This window comes from Heterodontus francisci, chromosome 25 (genome assembly GCF_036365525.1).
Source record: "Heterodontus francisci isolate sHetFra1 chromosome 25, sHetFra1.hap1, whole genome shotgun sequence".
Taxonomy (NCBI): Eukaryota; Metazoa; Chordata; class Chondrichthyes; order Heterodontiformes; family Heterodontidae; genus Heterodontus; species Heterodontus francisci.
The window spans coordinates 65,233,794-65,255,971 of record NC_090395.1 but is presented as its reverse complement, the minus strand read 5'-3'; the positions used below and the strand labels follow the sequence as shown (position 1 = coordinate 65,255,971).

The 22,178-nt window shown below is 43.8% G+C and overlaps 1 protein-coding gene across 2 annotated transcripts; it reads left to right on the top strand.

Moving 5' to 3' along the window:
- Positions 1-6,135: 6,135 nt before the first annotated feature.
- Positions 6,136-20,589, top strand: LOC137383948 (polymeric immunoglobulin receptor-like). 2 transcript variants are annotated; one of them, XM_068057381.1, is made up of 6 exons: positions 6,139-6,270; positions 7,749-8,069; positions 11,150-11,476; positions 13,915-13,954; positions 14,772-14,866; positions 20,051-20,589. In XM_068057381.1, exons 1-6 carry the CDS (start codon positions 6,159-6,161, stop codon positions 20,053-20,055), a joined length of 900 nt encoding a protein of 299 aa, XP_067913482.1. In that variant the 5' UTR covers positions 6,139-6,158; the 3' UTR covers positions 20,056-20,589. The 2 variants fall into 2 exon arrangements, with proteins under 2 accessions (XP_067913483.1, XP_067913482.1); XM_068057382.1 differs by lacking the exon at positions 14,772-14,866 and having other exon boundaries at positions 6,136-6,270.
- The last annotated feature ends 1,589 nt before the right edge of the window (positions 20,590-22,178 follow it).

Below are 22,178 nucleotides of genomic sequence, written 5' to 3'. Positions count from 1 at the left end.
TCCTCTCCCCTCACCATCCAAGACCCCAAACATTCCTTTCAGGTGAAGCAGTGATTTACTTGTACTTCTTTCAATGTAGTATGCTGTATTCGCTGCTCACAACGTGGTCTCCTCGACATTGGGGAGACCAAACGCAGATTGGGTGACTGCTTTGCGGAACACCTCACTCAGTCCGCAAGCATGACCCCGAGCTTCCGGTTGCTTGCCATTTCAACACACCCCCCTGCTCTCATGCTCACATCTCTGTCCTGGGATTGCTGCAGTGTTCCAGTGAACATTAATGCAAGCTTGAGGGACAGCATTTATCGATTAGGCACACTACAGCCTGTCGGACTGAACACTGAGTTCAATAATTTCGGAGCATGACGGGCCCTCCATTTTACTTTTATTTTTAGTTATTTCTTTTTCCTTTTTTATTTTTTGTGTTTATTTTATTTTAGTTTGTTCAGTTTGTTTCTACTATGCCTACCCACTGTGTTTTTTTCGGGGTTGTGCTTGTGCCTTTTCAGTTTTCAGTCCATTAACACCCTATCTGTACTAATGCTTTGTCTTTCAGCACACCATTAACATATTGTTTGACTTTGCTCCATGACCTTCTGGTCGGTACAGTGGCGCAGTGGTTAGCACCACAGCCTCACAGCTACAAGGACCCAGGTTCAATTCTGGGTACTGCCTGTGTGGAGTTTGCAAGTTCTCCCTGTGACTGCGTGGGTTTTCGCCGGGTGCTCCAGTTTCCTCCCACAGCCAAAGACTTGCAGGTTGATAGGTAAATTGGCCATTATAAATTGCCCCTAGTGTAGGTAGGTGGTAGGGAATATGGGATTACTGCAGGGTTAGTATAAATGGGTGGTTGTTGGTCGGCACAGACTCAGTGGGCCGAAGAGCCTGTTTCAGTGCTGTATCTCTAAATAAATAATAAACTATTCTGTGACCTTGTCCTATCAACACCTCTTTTGTTATCTCTTGCCTCACATTTCTTACATCTGCCAGTTTTGAAGAAGGGTCACTGACCTGAAACGTTAACTCTGCTTCTCTCTCCACAGATGCTGTCAGACCTGCTGAGTATTTCTCGCGTTTCTTGTTTTTATTTCAGATTTCCAGCATCCACAGTATTTTGCTTTTATCCTTATAACTATACTTTTACATCTCTGATATCAACTTGGTGAATCTTCCTCACATTTTATAGAACACATATCATTCCTTGGGCAAAGATAATGAACTGTTTGCTAAGACTGCCAACAGCAGTCTGAAACCAGCTGCCAAGAAATGCACAACAGGATCACAGGAGAAACTCATTGATAAACTCTGCTTCTCCATCTGCTGGTGGAATGCATACCATGGTAATGCCTGTGGTTTCAATATCCTTTCTGTAATCGTGTATTCAAAACTGCACAGAGTACTGTAACTGAGGTTTAACCCTTGCCTGTGAAAACTTTCACTTCCATCCATTGTTGCATTTTCCTTCCAGGTCTGAAAGCCTTGCTGTGGTGCAGCATGTCATATAGTGGTTCAACTAGGAACTGACAAAAAAAAAGCAAATCGTGAATGGCTGACAACTTTGGCAGCGTAACATGCATCGTTCTGAGCAGGAAAAGTTTAAACACTTCATTGCTGAGTTACCCGGTGGCTGAACAATTTTAATTTGTTTTTGTTTAATTCCAACAATCCAGCTCTCATGCTCTCTCCCTCCTTTGTATCACACAAACCTCTCAACCTGACCTCTGGCGAGGAGATCTTCTTCTATCAGTCACTCCCATGGTGAGTGTGTAAGGACGAGTGAACCTCAGTCAGTCAGCTGAGCACTTCTGACTCCACTCAGGTCTTGAAATGATTGGTTTTCCAAGATTAAAGCTTGCCATCTTCAGAAGGCCAGCAAATGCTGTGATTCGGATCTGATCCTCCCAGCACATTAGCTCATGAACATGATCAGCTCACTCCACCACAGATGCTTTTCTTCAGGCAGAAAGCAATGTTAGAGGCTGTACTTTATTTTAACTATAAATTGTTCAATGCTTATTGGCACACAGGGATAAAACTTATCAAGGCTGCCTTGTACAAGAAACTGGATAGATATCCATCTACATTGCCTTCTACATCCTGGTCGTCACAGCTCCATGTGCAAAAAATCAACAACATGGTTTACTGATTTCAATAAAGATCTAAATGCTGGACATCAAAACAACACCAGAAAGAGCAGCATTTGTGGAGAGAACAGATGGTCAACATTTAGATAAAATATTAATATAAATATAATGAACAAAGCAGAACATCTTGAATTTGCTCAGGTCAGTCGAGGGGCAACTCATTGGGATGTGGCAGGTGGGCGTTAAGTGCCACTGTGGGTGCATCTCTAGCATCATCCAGCCTCACACTGCCAGAAACTTGTTCTGAGCTGGGGGACGGGGACCAGGTTGCATTCCATGCTTGAAGCCCACCAGTGGAGTCCGCCTGTGCCTCCATGCTTCAGCTCACCGGCCTAAATAAATGGGAGAAAATGGGAAACAGATAAAATGATGATCAGGTCTGAATTAAAGAAATGGGATGCTGGCAACATTTCAGCAGATCCACCAGTTCCAAAAAGAGGAAAAGCAAATCAATGGGGAGAGAGCAGACAAATGGTCTAAAACCAACCTCCATCTGCTCCAACCCCAGCTCCCCTCACCCTTCGGCCTTCCAACCCATCTTCTCTCCCCGAGTTACCAACATTTATCTACTTCTAGAACTTTAAGGGAACAGCCATTAATTTGTTCTAACATAAAAACACTGTACAAAATGTGAGCAGTTGATGTACAAAGATGACCGGCAGCTACAGTCACGTTTTGCTCCATACAAATTATTCAAGTGCAGTAGTTAAGTATCACTCTTTTCTTGTTACACATAAACCAGCACTGATAGTGAACCAAGGGACGCAGCTTAACACCCTTTGGAGTTAATGGTTTCAACGTTGAGACTAAACAGAACATTTCACTATTCAGGAGGAGGTCAATCTCCCACACCCAAATGGTGCTACCTGAACCATTAGTAGCTTTATTAATTTAACTGAGAACTGTACATTAAATCATTGAATTTACGAATTATGTCTGGTTCGCATTGGGATTGAAAACAAGGAGTTTCCTCTGCACAGCTCTGAATCGTCCACTAGTCTGGGATGGATCGTTGACCCCATCTGATTCTCCAGTGATGTGCTAATGTGAGGGACATTTGCATTTTCAGCCAGGACGTAGGTTTGGAATGGGTGAGGGAAAAGGCACAGAGTTTGGTCATGGCAGGTTTGGTGGCCTTACTAAATGTTAAATTTCACATTTTTGACTATGGCACCTAAGCCTCTGTAATTGAGTATCTCTTTTGGTCAATTAAACATTAAAGGACCACAGGACATTGGGTAACAAAAGAATAGAAATCTGATGAACTCAGGCACCCTTTGGATGCCATTTCAAAGACTCTCGAGTTCAAATGCCCCAGTTTGAAATGCTTTATATATAGTTAAGTTAGAGTGCCCTCAGACCCTCTGCACACTCTCTCAATACCAGTTCACACTGATTCCCATCTCTTGAACTGAATTGTTGGGGATCATGGCCAAAAAGAGTGCATTTGAATTGCTTTCCTATGTTAAACATGAAGCGGAGGGGGGGTTATTTTCTATTTTAATACACATTACAGCAAGAAAAAATTTTAAAAGGTTTGAATTGAGAAGGTATTTTCAAATTTATTTTAAAGAGAAAATCCCTTTCCTTTGAGTAGGCAGTGGCGTAGTGGCATTATCACTGGAATAATAACCCAGAGATCCAGGGTATTCCTCTGGGGACATGGGTTCGAATCCCACCACAGCAGAAGGTGGAATTTGAACTTAATAAAAATCTGGAATTAAAACTGGTCTAATGGCCATGAAACCATTGTCGATTGTTGTAAAAACCCATCTGGTTCACTAATGTCCTTTAGGGAAGGAAATCTGCTGTCCTTACCTGGTCTGGCCTACATGTGACTCCAGACACACAGCAATGTGGTTAACTCTTACATGCCCTCTGAAATGGCCTAGCAAGCCACTCAGTTGTAACTACAAAGTCTATAAAAAGGAATGAAACCGGACAGACCACCCGGCATCGACCTAGGCACCGGAAACGACAACAGCAAACCCAGCCCTGTCGACCCTGCAAAGTCCTCCTTACTAACATATGGGGGCTTGTGCCAAAGTTGGGAGAGCTTTCCCATAGACTAGTCAAGCAACAGCCTGACATAGTCATACTCACGGAATCATACCTTACAGACAATGTCCCAGACACTGCCATCACCATCCCCGGGTACATCCTGTCCCACCGGCAGGACAGACCCACCAGAGGTGGCGGCACAGTGGTATACAGTAGGGAGGGAGTTTCCCTGGGAGTCCTCAACATCGACTCCGGACCTCATGAAGTCTCATGGCATCAGGTCAAATATGGGCAAGGTAACCTCTTACTGATTACCACCTACCGCCCTCCCTCAGCTGATGACTCAGTAGTCCTCCATGTTGAACAGCACTTGGAGGAAGCACTGAGGGTGGCAAGGGCACAAAATGTACTCTGGGTGGGGGACTTCAATGTCCATCACCATGAGTGGTTCTACCCTGCAATGTGGAAAATTGCCCAGGTATGTCCTGTACACAAAAAGCAGGACAAACCCAACCTGGCCAACTACTGCCCCATTAGCCTCCTCTCAATCATCAGTAAAGTGATGGAAGGTGTCATCAACAGTGCCATCAAGCGGCACTTGCTTAGCAACAACCTGCTCAGTGATACTCAGTTTGGGTTCCGCCAGGACCACTCAGCTCCTGACCTCATTACAGCCTTGGTTCAAACATGGACAAAAAAGCTGAACTCAAGAGGTGAGGTGAGAGTGACTGCCCTTGACATCAAAGCAGCATTTGATCGAGTATGGCATCAAGGAGCCCTAGCAAAACTGAGGTCAATGGGAATCAAGGGGAAAACTCTCTGCTGGCTGGAGTCATACCTAGCGCAAAGGAAGATGGTTGTGGTTGTTGGAGGTCAATCATCTCAGCTCCAAGACATCGCTGCAAGAGTACCTCAGGGTAGTGTCCTAGGCCCAACCATCTTCAGCTGCTTCATCAATGACCTTCCTTCAATCATAAGGTCAGAGTGGGGATGTCCGCTGATGATTGCACAATGTTCAGCACCATTCAAGACTCCTCAGATACTGAAGCAGTCTGTGTAGAAATGTGTAGAAATGCAGCAAGACCTGGACCTGGACTATATCCAGGCCTGGGCTGATAAGTGGCAAGTAACATTCGTGCCACACAAGTGCCAGGCAATGACCATCTCCAACAAGAGAGAATCTAACCATCTCCCCTTGACATTTAACCATCGCTGAATCCCCACTATCAACATCCTAGGGGCTACCATTGATTGAAAACTGAACTGGAGTAGCCATATAAATACCGTGGCTACAAGAGCAGGTCAGAGGCTAGGAATCCTGAGGTGAGTAACTCACCTCCTGACTTCCCAAAGCCTGTCCACAATCTACAAGGCACAAGTCAGGAGTGTGATGGAATACTCTCCACTTGCCTGGATGGGTGCAGCTCCAACAACACTCAAGAAGCTCGACACCATCCAGGACAAAGCAGCCCGCTTGATTGGCACCCCATCTACAAACATTCACTCCCTCCACCACCGACGCACAGTGGCAGCAGTGTGTACCATCTACAAGATGCACTGCACCAAGGCTCCTTCGACAGCATCTTCCAAACCCGCAACCTCTACCAACTAGAAGGACAAGGGCAGTAAATACATGGGAACACCACCATCTGCAAGTTCCCCTCCAAGTCACACACCATCCTGACTTGGAACTATATCGCCGTTCCTTCACTGTCGCTGGGTCAAAATCCTGGAACTCCCTTCCTAACAGCACTGTGGGTGTACCTACCCCACATGGACTGCAGCGGTTCAAGAAGGCAGCTCACCACCACCTTCTCAAAGGCAATTAGGGATGGGCAATAAATGCTGGCCTGGCCAGCGACGCCCACATCCTGTGAATGAATTTTAAAAAAAATCTTTACATAACTGCAACTGTTGATGTCTACACACACAAGTTGTGAAACAGTAGGATTTGTCAATATTTCTTATGCTATGCAATACAGGGAAGATATCTGTAATTCTACGAGAAAGTAAATGATTCAGTACAAATCCTTTGACCAACACAGAGATAGGTTACTGGAAATTGTGGATACCTTCGCTGGAACCATGAAGTTCATTGCTCTGCTGTTCCTCACTTTGATATCAAGTAAGATTATCAATGATATATTTGAAACAACAACTTGAATTTATGTAGTGCCTTCAGCATAGAAAAATGTCTCAAAGATTTTCATAGAGGAGTGAAGAAATACAGCCATTGAGCTAAAGGAGGAGAGTTTGTGGGGGGTGACCAAAAGCTTGGTAAAAGAGATGGGCTTTAAAGAGGGTCTTAAAGGAGATCAGCGAGTTGACAAGGAGGAGGGGTTTAGCGATAGAATTCCAGAAAGTTGGACTTAATTGAAAATGCAGCCCTCAATGGTGAGGCAAAGGGAGGAGACAATGCACCAGAAATTTGAGCTATACTAATAGCGAGTTCCCTCAGGGAGGGGAACGGAGGAATACTGTCGAACATTACAAGAATGTGAATGGGTAAGTACGATTTGAATAACAAAGAGGCCTATTGCACAAAACATGTGCTTGCTCCTGCCATGCAAGGGAAGGCCCCTTTAAATAATGGTGGCAGCCAGTCTGCCAACCTCATCACTGTCTATCTGGTAGGGTGAAAATCAGGATAGTAACAGGAGGATGTAGAAAGAATGGCAAAATGGGCAGGCACATGGCAGATACAATTTAATGTGGATAAGTATGAAGTGATGCACTTTGGCCGGAACAACTTGGAGGCGCAGTATTACCTAAATGGTACAATATTGTGGGGGATGTAAGAGCAGAGGGAGCTTGGGGTGCATATTTACAATCCTTGAACATGGCAGGGCAAGATGGTAAGGCAGTTATGGAATACTTGGGTTTGCTAATCGAGCCATTGAATGCAAAAACAAGAAGTCATGCTAAACCTTTACTAATCACTGGCTTGGTTTCAGTTGGAGTATTGTGTTCGATTCTGGGCACTGCACTTTAGAAAGGATATCAAGGCCCTGGCAAATGGTACAGAAGAGGTTTACCAGGATGATAATAGGGATGAGGGAGTTCAGTTATTTGGAGAAGCTGGTATTATTGTCCTTGGAGCAGAGAAGGTTAATGGGAAAGCTAATAGAGGTATTGAAATTATGAAGGGTTTTGATAGAGCAAATAGGGAGAAACTGTTTCCTCTGGTATGTGGGTAGGTAACCAGAGGTCATAGATATAAAATAACTGGCAAAAGAATTAGAGGAGACAGCAGGAGAAATTATTTCCCAAGTAAGGTTGTTATGATCGGGAATGCTTAAAAGGGCGGTGGAATCAGATTCCATAAGAATTTTCAAAAGGCAGTTGAAGAGAACTAATGTGCAAAGTTATGAAGAAGAGTTGGGTTGTGGGATTAAGTTGGACAGCTTTTCGAAGAGCTGGCACAGGCACGAAGGGCTGAATGGTCCCTTCTGTAAGATTCTCTGATTCCAGTCCCTTTCAGGACTTCTTTTGCCCCCTGATGAAGCATTTGCATTTGTTATCTGTGATGTGCCAAAAGGATTGACTAAAATTGATCGTTGTGATATTTCCAGCTTTCTTAAAATGTTAAATTTCACCCAACAGCTTTGCGGACACAAACTGCATCAACAGTGGTGAAAGCTGCAGTGGGAGAAACAGTCACTGTGGAATGTCCACAGGCAGGGATCCAAAACTCTGTAATCTGGTGTAAAGCAAATTCCAAAACTTGGTGCAATATTATAATGAGCACAAACAAATATATGGACAGGAATTATGACAGAAGAACATCGATCACTAATGCCAATGGATTGATTTCTGTTACCATAACACAACTTCAGGAGACAGACACAGGAACTTACTTCTGTGGACCAAAACATGAGACTTCTATCAGTATTTCAGATGTTATATTACTGAAAGTTTTCACAGGTAAGAATTTTTCAAAAGATTATAGGGCTGATAATGTGATCTGGTTGCAATAACACCAGGACTGTTGTTCTTCAGGGGGCTGTGTGGGCCATAATATGAGCTCAGCTTACTCAGCTATTGTCATGCTCCCTGTGCACAATGCAGCACATACTAGGAATGTTTATGCATCAAATAATAACCTCTCATCCTACCATTCCTAACTATCTCCATCAACCTATTTAGACATCCTTTCCCTCATAATTCTACAAATCTTAAATTTGCAAACATCTTCAGCCAGATGTGCCAAGTGGATGATCCATCTCAGCCTCCTCCTGAGGTCCCCAGCATCATAGATGTCAGTCTTCAGCCAACTCAATTCACTCCACGTGATATCAAGAGACAGCTGAAGGCACTGGATACAGCAAAGGCTACGGGGCCCGACGACAACTCGGTTGTAGTACTGAAGACTTGTGCTCCAGAACTAGCCGCGCCCCTAGCCAAGCTGTTCCAATACAGCTACAACGCTGGCATCTACCCGGCAATGTGGAAAATTGCCCAGGTATGTCCTGTCCACAAAAAGCAGGATAAATCCATTCCAGCCAATTACCGCCCCATCAGTCTACTCTCGATCATCATCAAGGCAATGAAAGGAATCATCAATAGTACTATCAAGCAGCACTTTCTCAGCAATAACCTGCTCACCATGCAGGTTTGGGTTCCGCCAAGGCCACTCAGCTCCGGGCCTCATTGCAGCCTTGGTCCAAACAAGGACAAAAGAGCTGAATTCAAGAGGTGAGGTGAGAGTGACTACCCTTGACATCAAGGCAGCATTTGACCAAGTGTGGTGTCAAGAAATCCTAGGCAAATTGAAGTTAATGGGAATCAGGAGGTAAACTCTCCACTGGTTGGAGTCATACCTAGCACAAAGAAATATTGACTGTTAGAGGCCAAACATCTAAGCCCCTGAACATCACTGCACGAGTTCCTCAGGGTAGTGTCCTAGGCCCAACCAACGTCAGCTGCTTCATCAATGACTTTCCTTCTACCATAAGGTCAGAAAATGGGGATGTTGCCTGATGATTGCACAGTGTTCAATACCATTCACAGCTCATCAAATACTGAAGCAGTCCATGTCCACATGCAACAAAACCTGGACAACATTCAGGTTTGGGCTAATAAGTGGCAAGTAAAATTTGCGCCACACAAGTGCCGGGCAATGACCATCTCAAACAAGAGAGAATCTAGCCATCTCCCCTTGACGTTCAATGGCATTACCATTGCTGAATCCCCCACTATCAACATCCTGGGGGTCACCATTGACCATAAACTGAGCTGGACTAGCTACATAAATGCTGTGGCTACAAGAACAAATCAGAGGCAGGGAATTCTGTGGTAAGTAACTCACCACCTGTCTCCTCAGTGGCTGTCCATCATCTACAGGGCACAAGTCAGGAGTGTGATGGAATATTCTCCACTTGCCTGAATGGGTTCAGCTCCAACAACACTCAAGAAGCTCAACACATTCTAGGACAAAGCAGCCTGCTTGATTTGCACCCTATCGACCAGCTTCAACATTCACTCCCTCCACCATCGGTGCACAGTGGCAGCAGTGTGTACCATCTGCAAGATGCACTGCAGCAATGCTCCTTCAACTGCACCTTCCAAACCCACAACCTCTACCACCTGGAAGGACAAGGGCAGCAGATGCATGGGAACACCACCACCTACAAGTTCCCCTCCAAGCCACCCATCATCCTGACTTGGGTGTGGATTACCATTCTTTCATTATTGCCGGGTCAAAATCCTGGAACACCCTTCCTAACAGTATGATGGGTGTACCTACACTAGAGGCACTGCAGTGGTTCAAGAAGGCGGCTCGTCACCACCTTCTCAAGGGCAATTAGGGATGGGCAACAAATGATGGCCTAGCCAGCGATGCTCACATCCCATGAAAGAATTTTTTTAAATTCCATTAGAACCTCCAGATCTCCATAGTAAAACATCGCTAATTTCTCCAGCTGTCTGGGATACTGTTTAATTCAGTGCGCCCTTTTATAAAGCAGCAATGGCAGCTGCCTGAAATGAATGTAGTCGTCATTTCAATATTGAAATGAATCTTCTGTGACCCATTGGTGTCACTTCATCAAAACAAGTTGGAGGGCATGTTACTTCAAGCTTCGACTAAAGGCTTTACAGCAGCCTAATCGGGTAAGTGGAGGCCTTGGAAAAGCCTGCAGCCCTGTTCCTCCTACCGCCACATTAAGGCTGCAAACACATGAAGTCCACGCTTACACCACCACCCCCTCCCCCAACAACCTTCAATCATCACCTCCTCCTCCCCTCCCCTAATTTAGGAAGATCCATGGGCCTCTCCATTCTTCATGCTGCACAGATTGCATCCGGCTACGGGCAGTAATGAACTCAGGCCCAAATGGGGATGCAATTGGTCTTGGGCAATAGCACAAAATGGGTGATTGTGAATCGGCAGCCTGTTTCCCATGCCTCCTAATTTTCTTTTCCATTGACTTCACCTTCAATACTTCAAGGGTGAATGAACTCAGCCTTGCATAGTCCATTTTGAACTGAATGGGCAAGATTTTAACTCATTCAAACCCATCCACTTGCATACAGTTAAAAAAATCAGCTTCTAGCAATACACATTAAAACTCTATCTGACTTATAAATAACAACCTAACATTGCTTGCATATCTTTAGTGTATAACCAACACTATCCACAGGTCTCTTTCTTGACTTGTACTATATATGGAGTTACCTATCTATTTAGAAATGTTACCCTAACATGTTAAGTGTTTGCACCGCATTTACAGAAAGCAGAGAGGATTTACCAAATTTGGACCAACATATGAAATATTGTGAAAAATATACACAATATAGTATTAGAATGGGCAGAAAGTGAACACATGGGCCGTCAGTGGTTACACTGGGCTCTATGGCTCTATAATGCTCTTCGTACTTGAAGAATAGAAAAGATTTTTGACATTTTCAACATTTGGCTAATTAAGTTTATATTTTGTGCGATGCAAGATGTTCAGTTTTTCCGCATTTTGAAATTTTAATGACTTTTTTTCATTCACCAACAGATTCTTGGGAACCAATCCTATCAGAGGTCAATGGCATAATGGGAAATGCCACCACTGTACCATGTCTGTACTCAAAGCAGTATAAATACTATAAGAAATTCCTGTGTAAAGTAACCTCTGAAGATAAGTGCACCATTATAGCCAGCTCTAATGGAGTTATAGGAAGTCTGTATAATGGAAGAGTTTCAATCACTACTAACAATGATCATAATTTTGCTGTTACCATGAGCAGCGTTAGTAAAGGAGATAAAGGGGAGTACTGGTGTGGAAGAGAAAAAATACTTGACATAGAGATCACACAGGTTAAAGTCCTGACAATTGCTGAAGGTAAGAATCAATATAAAATTGTGATAATTCACTGTTTCTGTGCTGTAAGCTCTATGTAACAATGGGTCAAATGCCAGTGCTTATGCTGCACATGGGCATCCTTCCACCCTACTTCATCAGACCTTTTCAGCATATCTTCTATTCCTTTCCTCATCTCCCTTCCCCTTAAATGCATCTGTGCGATTCATAACAACTATTCCTTGTGGTAGTGAGTTCCACGTTCCAACAACTCTCTGGGTAAAGAACTTTTTTCCCTGAATTCCTTAGGTTTGGTTCCCCACCACCATCACCACTGCCCACTGCCACCTCGCAACACCCCCCCCCCCCACCCCCCACCGCCCCAGTAAGTGGAAACATCTCTGCATCTTTTTTTTTCATTCAGCCGTGGGATGTGGGCATCGCTGGCAAGGCCAGCATTTATTGCCCAACCCCTAATTGCCCTCGAGAAGGTGGTAGAGAGCTACTTTCTTGTACCACTGCAGTCCTTCTGGTGTAGGGAGTTCCAGAATCTTAACCCACTGACAGTGAGGGAACAAAATAATATTCCCAAGTCAGGATGGTATGTCGCTCATACATATTGTACGATAAAGTTTAATTATATTATTGTTTGCGGCAAGACATAGAATTCAAAAAATTTAGATTAATTGACATCTTAACCTGGACATAAAACATGTGTTGGAATCACTTTCAATGAATACAATGTGAGGATGGGAAGTCAATGAAGACAGGATTATTCCTGTTTATTTCAGTCGCTGGTCCAGTGCTGTATCTCAGTCAGTTTATGGGGGGAGGGAGAGCAGCTCCATTCAGTGGCAAATATATTGACGCAGCTCTGTCGTAAATTCTCTCCCATTTTGAGTTTTCCCACACTGGCCAGCGAGAAATTGAGTAGTATTTCCCTACACAGGGGAGAAAAGTATCAGAGGGTGGAGTCATATCTAGGTGGTTTCAGACACCTAAAGGCCGCATTTAGGGGCCATTTTCAGAAGCCGCCGGCATGTTCCTGGTGTCGGGCCGGACACCACTGAGGCCGGTGCCCAGCAACTACTTGGAAGCGGCCTCCTGGCAGCAGGCCCAGGAGCCATTGGAGCCTCCTCTCAATCCCCCAATCACTGAGCTGTATGGATGAAAGGGCTCCAGCTGCGGCCACAATCAATCCTGTGAAGGGGCTCCCCCCCACCACACTGATGGCTCTAACAGCTAATTAAGAGGCCGCTTCTGCATACACCATCCAATTAAGGATGGCAAGTGGGTTGCCGAGGCAGGAAGCCCAATGAGAGCACACCAAGCGCAAGAGGACTGGCCCTCCAGCAGGCTTTCGAGAGCGTCTCCATTTTGAGGCGCCCTCCCAATCCCCACCTCTTCCTGTGGGGCTGCTGGGCATCCTGTGCTCGGGGCTCTCTCATTGGGCCTCCTGCCTCAGCACCCTGCTTGCCAACCTTAATTGGATGGTGAATGTGAAAGCAGCCTCTTAATTGACCATCTCCCATAAGATTGCTTTGGAAGGCGTACTGCAGAAGCGAGTGGGGTCAGGACCTGGAATTGGACCCAGTGTCTGGAAACTTTTAAAGCTGAGAAAATTCCGCCCCTGGTGGCTGATTAAAGTGATCATTGATGGTGGTCTCAGAACAAGCTGTTCACCCATCCTCTTAACAGTGGCGCCAGGCCAGAAGTACATAGAAAAATGGGATAAAAGTCCAGAAACAGTTTAGAAACGTACACTAGTACCTTCATAAAAATAAATGGAAAGGTTGTGCTACACCTCACAGAGTGTTGAGTCTCTAACACTGTTAGCCCCTTTATAAAATGCGTGTGTCATTTCTCCCACTAACTGAATCCAGCTTTTCCTCAGACTGCCTTTTCACAAGATTACATGGCATTTTTTGTTACTATTCGTTCATGGGATGTGGCATCGCTGACTAGGCCAGAATTTATTGGCCATCCCGAATTGCCCTTGAGAAGATGGTGGTGAGCTGCCTTCTTGAACTGCTGCAATCCTTGGGGTGTAGGTACACCAACAGTGCTGGCAGGAAGGAAGTTCCAGGACATTGACCCAACAACAGTGAAGAAACGGCGATTATAGTCCCAAGTCAGGATGGTGTGTGCCTTGGAGGGGAAACTGCACGTGGTGGTGTTCCCAATGCATCTGCTGCCCTTGTCCTTCTAGGTAGTAGAGGTAGCGGATTTGGAAGGACAAAGAAGTCTGGTCAATCCATCTTTGTTCATTCATCCAGAATTTGACCAATTGGCCTAAGGAAATGAAATCAGCCAATGTTCAGACTGAATAAAATATGTCCCCTCTGCCGCTCACCCGCCCCCACACGTCCATCGCGTTCATCTTCTTAAGTAATGTAAGTTTTAATGAAGATAAAAGTTGTGTTGTGGATTGCGATCAGTTATTTATCGAGGTGTTTTGTTTACTTTAACAAATCTCCTAGTGACAATCGGAAGGCCAACAGATCCCAGCAATATCACAAGGTAAGATTTAATAGTTGTCTTCAAAATAACAATTTTTGAGTCATTTTGATTGAAGTCACAATCAATAAATAATTCTGCTGCCCTCACGAGTTATGCTAAGCAATGCTGACGTCTTTAAACCTACCACAGTCCACACATCCTTCATAGTGCTGTACATTTCCTCATAATTCTTGTTAATTGTTTCCCCGTTTAATACAATCATTTCAAAAATCAGGAAGCAGAATTTTTCCAGGCCCTAGCAATAATGGTTTATTCGGCAATCCTATGAGAGATATGCATTACTACTTTCTTCTGATTTCCTTCCAACATGGAAAACACTCAGTTTTATTCATTCATTGGATCTGAGCATCATTGGCTAGGTCAACATTTATTGCCCATCCCAAATTGCCCTTGAGAAGATGAAGATAAGCCGCCATCTTGAACCGCTGCAGTCCATGTGGTGAAGGTGCTCCCACAGTGCTGTTAGGTAGGGAGTTCCAGGACTTTGACCCAGCAATGGTGAAGGAATGGTGATATATTTCCAAGTCAGGATAATGTGTTTCGGACAGGAACTTGAAGTTGATGGTGCTCCCATACACCTGCTGTCCTTGTCCTTCTAGGAGGTAGAGGTCGTAGGTTTAGAAGGTGTTGTCCAAGAAGCCTTGGCAAGTTGCTGCAGTGCACCCTCAGTGAGAGCTAGTCTCACCAGAACATAGCTCAGGGATAATTACAGTAAAGACCGATTCTTCTATTTAGTTCAAACAACTAAGCATTGTTTTCCCTTATTTTATTGTCTGTACAAAGCCTTAGTTTCAACTATTCTACTTCAATATTTTAGTAATACTGCCCAAAAAATATGGTACATCATCCTCGCAGCTGTGCTGGTTCTATTTATACGGAGAAAGAAAAGGCCGAAAACAACCGGAAATGGGGGTAAGTAGCAAGGAAAACATTTTTCTGAAATAAATAGGCAAATGGAACAGTGCAATAGTACAATATTAAAATTGATATAAAATAGAAAATAACTACTTTCTAATCAGAGACACATAGATGGGCTATATTTACCCAGTTCCGCAGAGGAGGGCTAGGAAGCAGAACTAGGAGTAAAGCTGCAAAATAGTGCGTTGTGTTGGCTATCAGATGCACTCCCACTTCCAAGCGCTCTTGCCCAAGGCAGAGTCTATGTGGCAGAAGCTACCTGCAAGGCAGTGGCAGGTAGTCGATTAGGCTCATTAAGGTGCCATTTGGGGGAAAGGTGATGGAGCAGCCGGGATCTTCCCAACAGCAGAAGGGCTCCCCCCACCCCACCACACCATCCCCCATTGAGGCTGGAGACAGCAGGCAATTAGAGCCGGGGGGGTGTCCATCTACGCCTCCACTCCAGCACAGATCCACAGGGATGCGACGGCCACAGCCGGGGCTGCAGGCCTTCCTGTGGAGGGGCTCCACTTTCACATTGATGGCCTTACAACTGTGGCCATGCGCAATCTTTAACTTTTTCCGATGCTGCAGAGAGCGCCTCCATCTTGAGGCACCGTCACAGCCTCTTGCCTGCCTCAGTATCCCCCACCTTTCCCAGTGGGACTGCCAACCGGATATTGCTGCAAGTCCTCCTATTGGACCTCCCGCTTCCATGGTCTGCCCTTAATGGGATGGGGCTCCTGGAGGCGGATTCTTAATTGAACGCCTCCAGGAAGATTGCGACCAACATCCCGCCACAGCCAATTCAGAGTTCCCCACCCTGCATTGTAGCCGACGTTGGGATTGTGACCCAACCAAGAACATTTCGCCCCTCGCACCAAACCTATTTTGGACAACTTTGTAGGTATTTATTTGACGTATAAGCAATATAAAAATTTAATGAGAAGTATAATGATTAAAGCAATCTTTCCATTCCAACACATGGGATTGGGGAGAGAGGGAACTCCATTAAAATTCACCATCCAATGGAACAAAATATCGTGTGAGATCCTGAGTCATTTCATTCCAGCATTCACCACCGTAGCCGAATTTGCAGTAATTCCATGCAGTTTACAAAATTACAGGCACTCAATTCTTTATTTCCTTTCTCTCCCCCTCCTTCTCAAGACACTGACGCTTTGTTAAAACACAATTGCCACTGTTTGCCCTTTCGCACCTCAGCCAATTGGCCGTTTTTCACACAAGCCTAGGCAGTGAATATCAGCAGGCTAATCAACTGCAGTGGGTACCACAGCCAAGGCTTATCCTGTTCGCACCCAATGTCCACGAATAGAACATCTAACAGGAATTACTGGATAGCATCTGGGGCAGAAATTCTGGCCAATTCTTCTCTCCCTGCATTTGGGGTGCTGAAGCTATGCACGGCAGCTCATTTAAATAGCCAGGGTGGGTCGACTCCCCCTCCCGATCACGTGGATGTCTGTCCCGGCAATGGCGTCAGCGTTCCGAAGAAGGGTCACTGACCCGAAACGTTAACTCTGCTTCTCTTTCCACAGATGCTGCCAGACCTGCTGAGTGGTTCCAGCATTTCTTGTTTTTATTTCAGATTTCCAGCATCCGCAGTATTTTGCTTTTATTGTAATTGGATACCTTGGTTTTCAAAGATTTTGACAAGGTGTACATGATAGACTCTAACAAAATACAGTTGCATGGGATCAGTGGGTAGATATGGGGTTTGGTATAGAATTAGTTGCATCTTTGTAGGCAGAAGACCATTATTAGTGACACTATTTCTAAGTGCGGATCAGTTACTCGTGGAGTCAAACAGGGATTTGTGTTAAAGCTGTTGCTTTCTGCCATCTTTATGTGATGGAGATATTGAGATGAAAAATAGAATACAAGCAAATCTATATGTGATGAAGCAATGACAGGTCACTTAATAGAAATAAATGGAGTATTATGGATCGGGATCAGATCAAGCATGGGTGCATTACGTGGAGTTGCAAATGCAGTCAAGTGAGAGAAAGAACTAGTGTCATTGCACGTCAATTCGAAAACAGAGAGTTAGTTTTCACATGTAGCTGACAACACCCAGTTCTACCTCACCACACCTTTATCAGCTCCTCCACTGTTGCCAAATTATCAAACTGTTTACCCAACATCCAGTACTGGGTGAACTGAAACGTCTACCAATCAAATATTGGGAGGACTGAAGCCATTGTTTTTGGTCCCTGCTGTAAGCACCGTTCCCTAGCTATTGACTCCAAGCATCTCCCTGGCAACAGTCTGAGATTAAACCAGCCTATTCGCAACCTTGATGTCATATTTGACCCAGACATGTGCTTCCGACCTCCTATTCACGCCATCACTAAGACCACATATTTCCACATGTGTAGCATTGCCGACTTCACCCCTGTCTCAGCTCATCTGCTGCTGAAACCCTCATTCATGCCTCATTGATCTCTCGCATTATACTCTCCATAGATTTGATGTAATTCAAAACTTTGCTGCCTGTGTCTTAACTCATACCAAGTCCCATTCACCTATCACCCGTGTGCTTGCTGACCTACACCGGCTCCCAGTCAAGCAACACCTTGATTTTAAAATTTCCATCCTCGTTTTCAAATCCCTCCATGGCCTCGCCCCCTCCCTATCTCTGTAATCTCCTCCAGTCCTACAACCCTCCGAGATACCCATGCTCATCTAATTCTGGCCTCGAGCATCCCAATTTTAATCGCTCCACTTTTGGTGGCCGTACTTTCAGTCACCTAGGCCCCGAGCTCTGGAATTGCCTTCCTACACCTCTCTGCCTCTCTACCTCACTTGCCTCCTTTAAGCCACTCCTTAAAACCTACTTCATTGGCCAAGCTTTTGGTCATCTGACCTAATATCTCCTTATCTGGTCAGCGTCATATTTTGTTTTCTAATGCTCCTGTGAAGGGCCTTGGGATATTTTCTTACGTTAAAGGTGCTCTATAAATACAATTTATTGTTGCTGTTAAAGCTTTGAAGGTTCATTACCAATGCCATGAGGCTATAACAAAAGCAGAGAGACTCCTAGGATGCATTGATCAGGTACAAAATTTAAAACAATATACAATCCTTGTACGAGACCTTGGTAAGACCCCATCTAGAATACAGTGTCCAAATGTTGGTTCACCCACATGTTAGGTGATATAGATGTCCTGGAAAAGCTTTAGAGGGTCACAAGGTTGATCTCAGTTTAAAGACCCTTAGGTACCATGGCCGGTGGGACTTTTTTCTAGAGATGGAACTGAGTTTATTGCAAGTGACAGACAGGAACAGTTAGAGTCATTTTCTAGGTTGTTAAGCCAGACAGGCACTGAAAGAAAGAGAGAGAATAAAAGTAAATCTATATTAAACATGAAATACAAACTGGTGATATTATGACAACAGCTGAATATCAAAGGTAGGTTCAAGGAACTGTTGCAAACTCTGGGGATTTTCTCAATTATTCTACACTTAGTAGATCAGTAATTGTTAAATTTAAGCACAAACAGCACTATTGTTGCATTTTCATAAGATGTATTTTAACAAAAGCTTCATTTTAAGAACTAAAATCTGAGTTAGGTATTTGAAGTAAGGGTAGTGAATTAAAAAGTAAGTTGGTTGTTTTTAATACTGAGACCAATAGGAACTGAGAGCAGGTGTCAGCCATGGTTCAGTGGTTAGAACTCTTGCTTCTGAGTTCAAAGATCATAGCTAGAAATGAACTGACTGGGGGGAGATATCATTGAAGTCTTTTAAAATAATGTGGATAGGCTATTTGAGTAGCATGGGCACAGAATGTACTCTGGATGGGGGACTTCAATGCCCATCACCAAGAGTGACTCGGAAGCACCATTATTGCCTGAACGAGCTGACTCCTGAAGGACATATCTGACAGACTGGGCCTGCAGCAGGTGGTGAGGGAACCAACAAGAGGGAAAAACCTATCAGACCTCACTCTTACCAATCTACCTGTTGCAGATGCATGTATCCATGACAGCATAGTGCGAGTGACCATCGCACAATCCACATGGAGACAAAGCTCCCTCTACACACTGACGATACCTGCTATCGTGTTGCATGGCACTACCACCGTGCCAAATGTGATAAGTTCAGAACAGATCAAGCAGCTCAAAACTGGGCATCTATGAGACACTGTGGGCAATCAGTATGGGACAGGTTTATTGGGTCAGCTGGTCTTTATGAATGTTTGTACTTTTAGAATTATCCCTCTGCCTTACCCACATATGCATTCATCGGCATCCTACAAACCATTCTCGCCAATTTTATATCAGCCTATGCCAACTTTTCTGTTGCTTCTTCTTTTCCTTCTACTCAGAAAAGCAACCACAGTATACCCTTGCCAATACAGATTTTAATAGATTAAGCTTAGAGTCATGGAAATCTATGACTCTTTTCTGTGCTTATCATCGCTGGGCTTGTGTAATAATTATAAGACTTCTAGTGATATATTACACAGTGCACAAAAGCTGATGTTGATACATGCATCATATTAGAGATATAGAAGAGATACAGATCTACTATACCACTGACACAGTTACAGCAATGATCTGAGATGCAAGCTAAATGTATCTGCACAGCTGGTCTTGCTGCTTAATGCAAGCTTCTTTGCTAGACTCAGTTTTAACTGCATATTCACGCAGATTGGCACTTTTCATAAAGGCCCCTGAAGCAAGAGGAGAGGATGATTGTGACACTGCTCAAAGAGCTCACACAATTTACCACACTTCTGCTGTATGTACATCTATGTGCTCATGTACACTCACCCACCATGGTGATGGCACTTTGTTGCAGTGCTCAGCCAACCCAACACCTTCACTTTAAAGTATTACACCAGCATAATGCTTTATACATCAAAATGAAAGCAGTATAGTTTTCATGCAAGATTTCCTTCATAGTGAAATCTCCAGTCTTTTAATGATATTCAATCATTTAAAATCAGCAAGCTGTCAATATACTGGAGAACAGAGGTCCAGAACAATCCACTTGATAGAAACAAAACAGGGTGCAAACCAAATTCTGCTGGAAATGCTAAATGTCAGAGCCAGCTAATATATGCATTGAAACTGACTCGATTTCTGATTGAAATGTAATTAGCTCAATGTACATACTTTGTTGGATCACCTTTACAGAGCTTCAAGCATTTAAATGGTGTATTTATTTTAGTTTAACAGGGAAGCTGAAGATACGATCATTTATTCCACTGTGACCATTCAACCTTCTGCTCAAACGGAGGGAAGTTCTGCAACTTACACCAATTTGAAGGATTTGGAAAAGGAAAAGAGAGATATCAAGATCAATTCTTCAGAATCAGTTGAATATTCTACACTGGCATTCAGATCCTAGTGCAATTACATCTTGAGTTTAAAAAGTGCTCTATAATTATAAAAGCAAAATACTGCGGATGCCTGAATTCTGAAATAAAAACAGAAAATGCTGGAAATATTCAGCAGGTGTGGCAGCATCTGTGGAGAGAAACAGAGTTAATGTTTCAGGCCAACGACTTTTCATCAGTTTTGATGAAAGGTCATGGACCTGAAACACTGTTTTGTCTCCAGACCTGCCCTATAAATATTCCATCATTTCTATATATATTTGTATTTCAAGCATTCCAAAATTATTCTTAATAATTGATCTACAAGAAATAAGATGTATGCCAGAGATCTATTAAAACCAGGTTTTCTGAGTCTGAATGCACTTTGAAATTTTATTTTTCTTTATTTTCACTTGAATTCTCCCTGTGCTCTTAATCTTCCCGGACAGAACAAAAAAAAATTCCACATTTTTGCTGGATTTCATTGGCAAGTGAAGAGAAAGAATGACAAAAACACCAAATGCACCCTTGTTAATGTTTTTTGTAAAGCATCAAGAGTTTAACTCTGAACCCACATTAGGAACAAAAATTGGCAATGGAAAATTCAATCACAACGTGCAAAAATTTCCACATAGATTTGGAGAACTCCCTGAAACGTAAAGAACAAGAGAGATGGGGTTGCAGTTTGGGGGATAGGGCAGGGATTAGAGTTGCTTGCATCCCATCCGAGTTTTGAATAGGCCAAGAAAAACACAGAATTTTGAACCAGAAACAACTATTAAGTCCATTTTGTTGTTGATCTACCTCACGTACCTTTCTTTTCATTACATCCTTCACCTTTGAACCTCATCGGATGTTGCATCATTGCCTTTGTCCTTCAGCTCTTATTAGCCTCCTGTATTTCCAGCATCTTCTGTCTAAGACAGTTAAACTTTCCTGTCATTAAGATGCACTAAGTTGAAAATGTTTTTTTAAAAAGTGGATTGGTTTTGTTTGGCATCTGATTTTGTTGAATTTAAGTGGTTTGCAAAGTTGCTGAGAAATATTCTTTTAGTAGACCTTGTAAATTACCAGAACCTTAGTTTATCAGGGTTCTGAAAATTATTCTGTATCTGGATGTTTTAGTTGGGGGGCAGGGAAGAGACTAAAGGTTAAGAGAACTGTATATATGTTATTGGAGGGGGATGATAAGTCAGAGTCTCAATTCACCTGAAGACTATGAGACTAAAGAAAATGGGGGAGGCAAGAAGAGGGGCTTGTATGCATGAAACAAATCAAAAATTACAGAGAAAGTAATGCTTTTGTTTTCTGGTCTGGTTGAATCCTTCTTTCCAATCATATTCTTTGATGTTTTAAAAACAACAAAATTATTTAAAGAAGCTCAAAGAAAAACTGTGGGTGAACCTACACAAGAATTGCAGGGGTTCAAGAATGTGACTCACCACCACCTTAAGGACAGTTAGGGATGGCAATAAATGCTGGCCTTGCCAGCAATACCCCACTTCCCATGAATAGAACCTTTTTAAAAAGGTTCTAGAGTTTAGAAAAACAGATGGTTCCCCGAGCAGACCGCCAAAGTCATTTGGCGGATTGCCTCATCACCAGAACTTTCAAACAAGCACCAAGATGTAGCTTGGCTGGTGGTGAGAAGAGTCCTCCCCATCAGATCCTTCCTGCACGCCCAAAGTCTTGCCCCCTCCGCGGCTGTGGGGAACAGACGGTTACCCACCTCCTCCTGGAATGTGTCTTTGCAAAGCAGGTGTGGAAAGAGATGCAGTGGTTTTTGTCGAGGTTCATCCCAAGCAGCTCTGTAACACAGGAGTCTGTGCTCTACGGGCTGTTCCCAGGGACGCACACCGAGACAAACATCAACTGCTGCTGGAGGACTATCAATTCGGTGAAAGATGCCTTTTGGTCTGCCTGAAACTTGCTGGTCTTCCAGCGCAAAGAGTTGTCCACGACCGAATGTTGCAGACTGGC

Coding starts and splice junctions, on each gene's coding strand:
- LOC137383948 (XM_068057381.1), top strand. CDS start 6,159: ATGATTCAGTACAAATCCTTTGACCAACACAGAGATAGGTTACTGGAA. Junction 11,477..13,914: donor AGTCCTGACAATTGCTGAAG/GTAAGAATCAAT, acceptor CAAATCTCCTAG/TGACAATCGGAAGGCCAACA. Junction 13,955..14,771: donor GATCCCAGCAATATCACAAG/GTAAGATTTAAT, acceptor TCAATATTTTAG/TAATACTGCCCAAAAAATAT.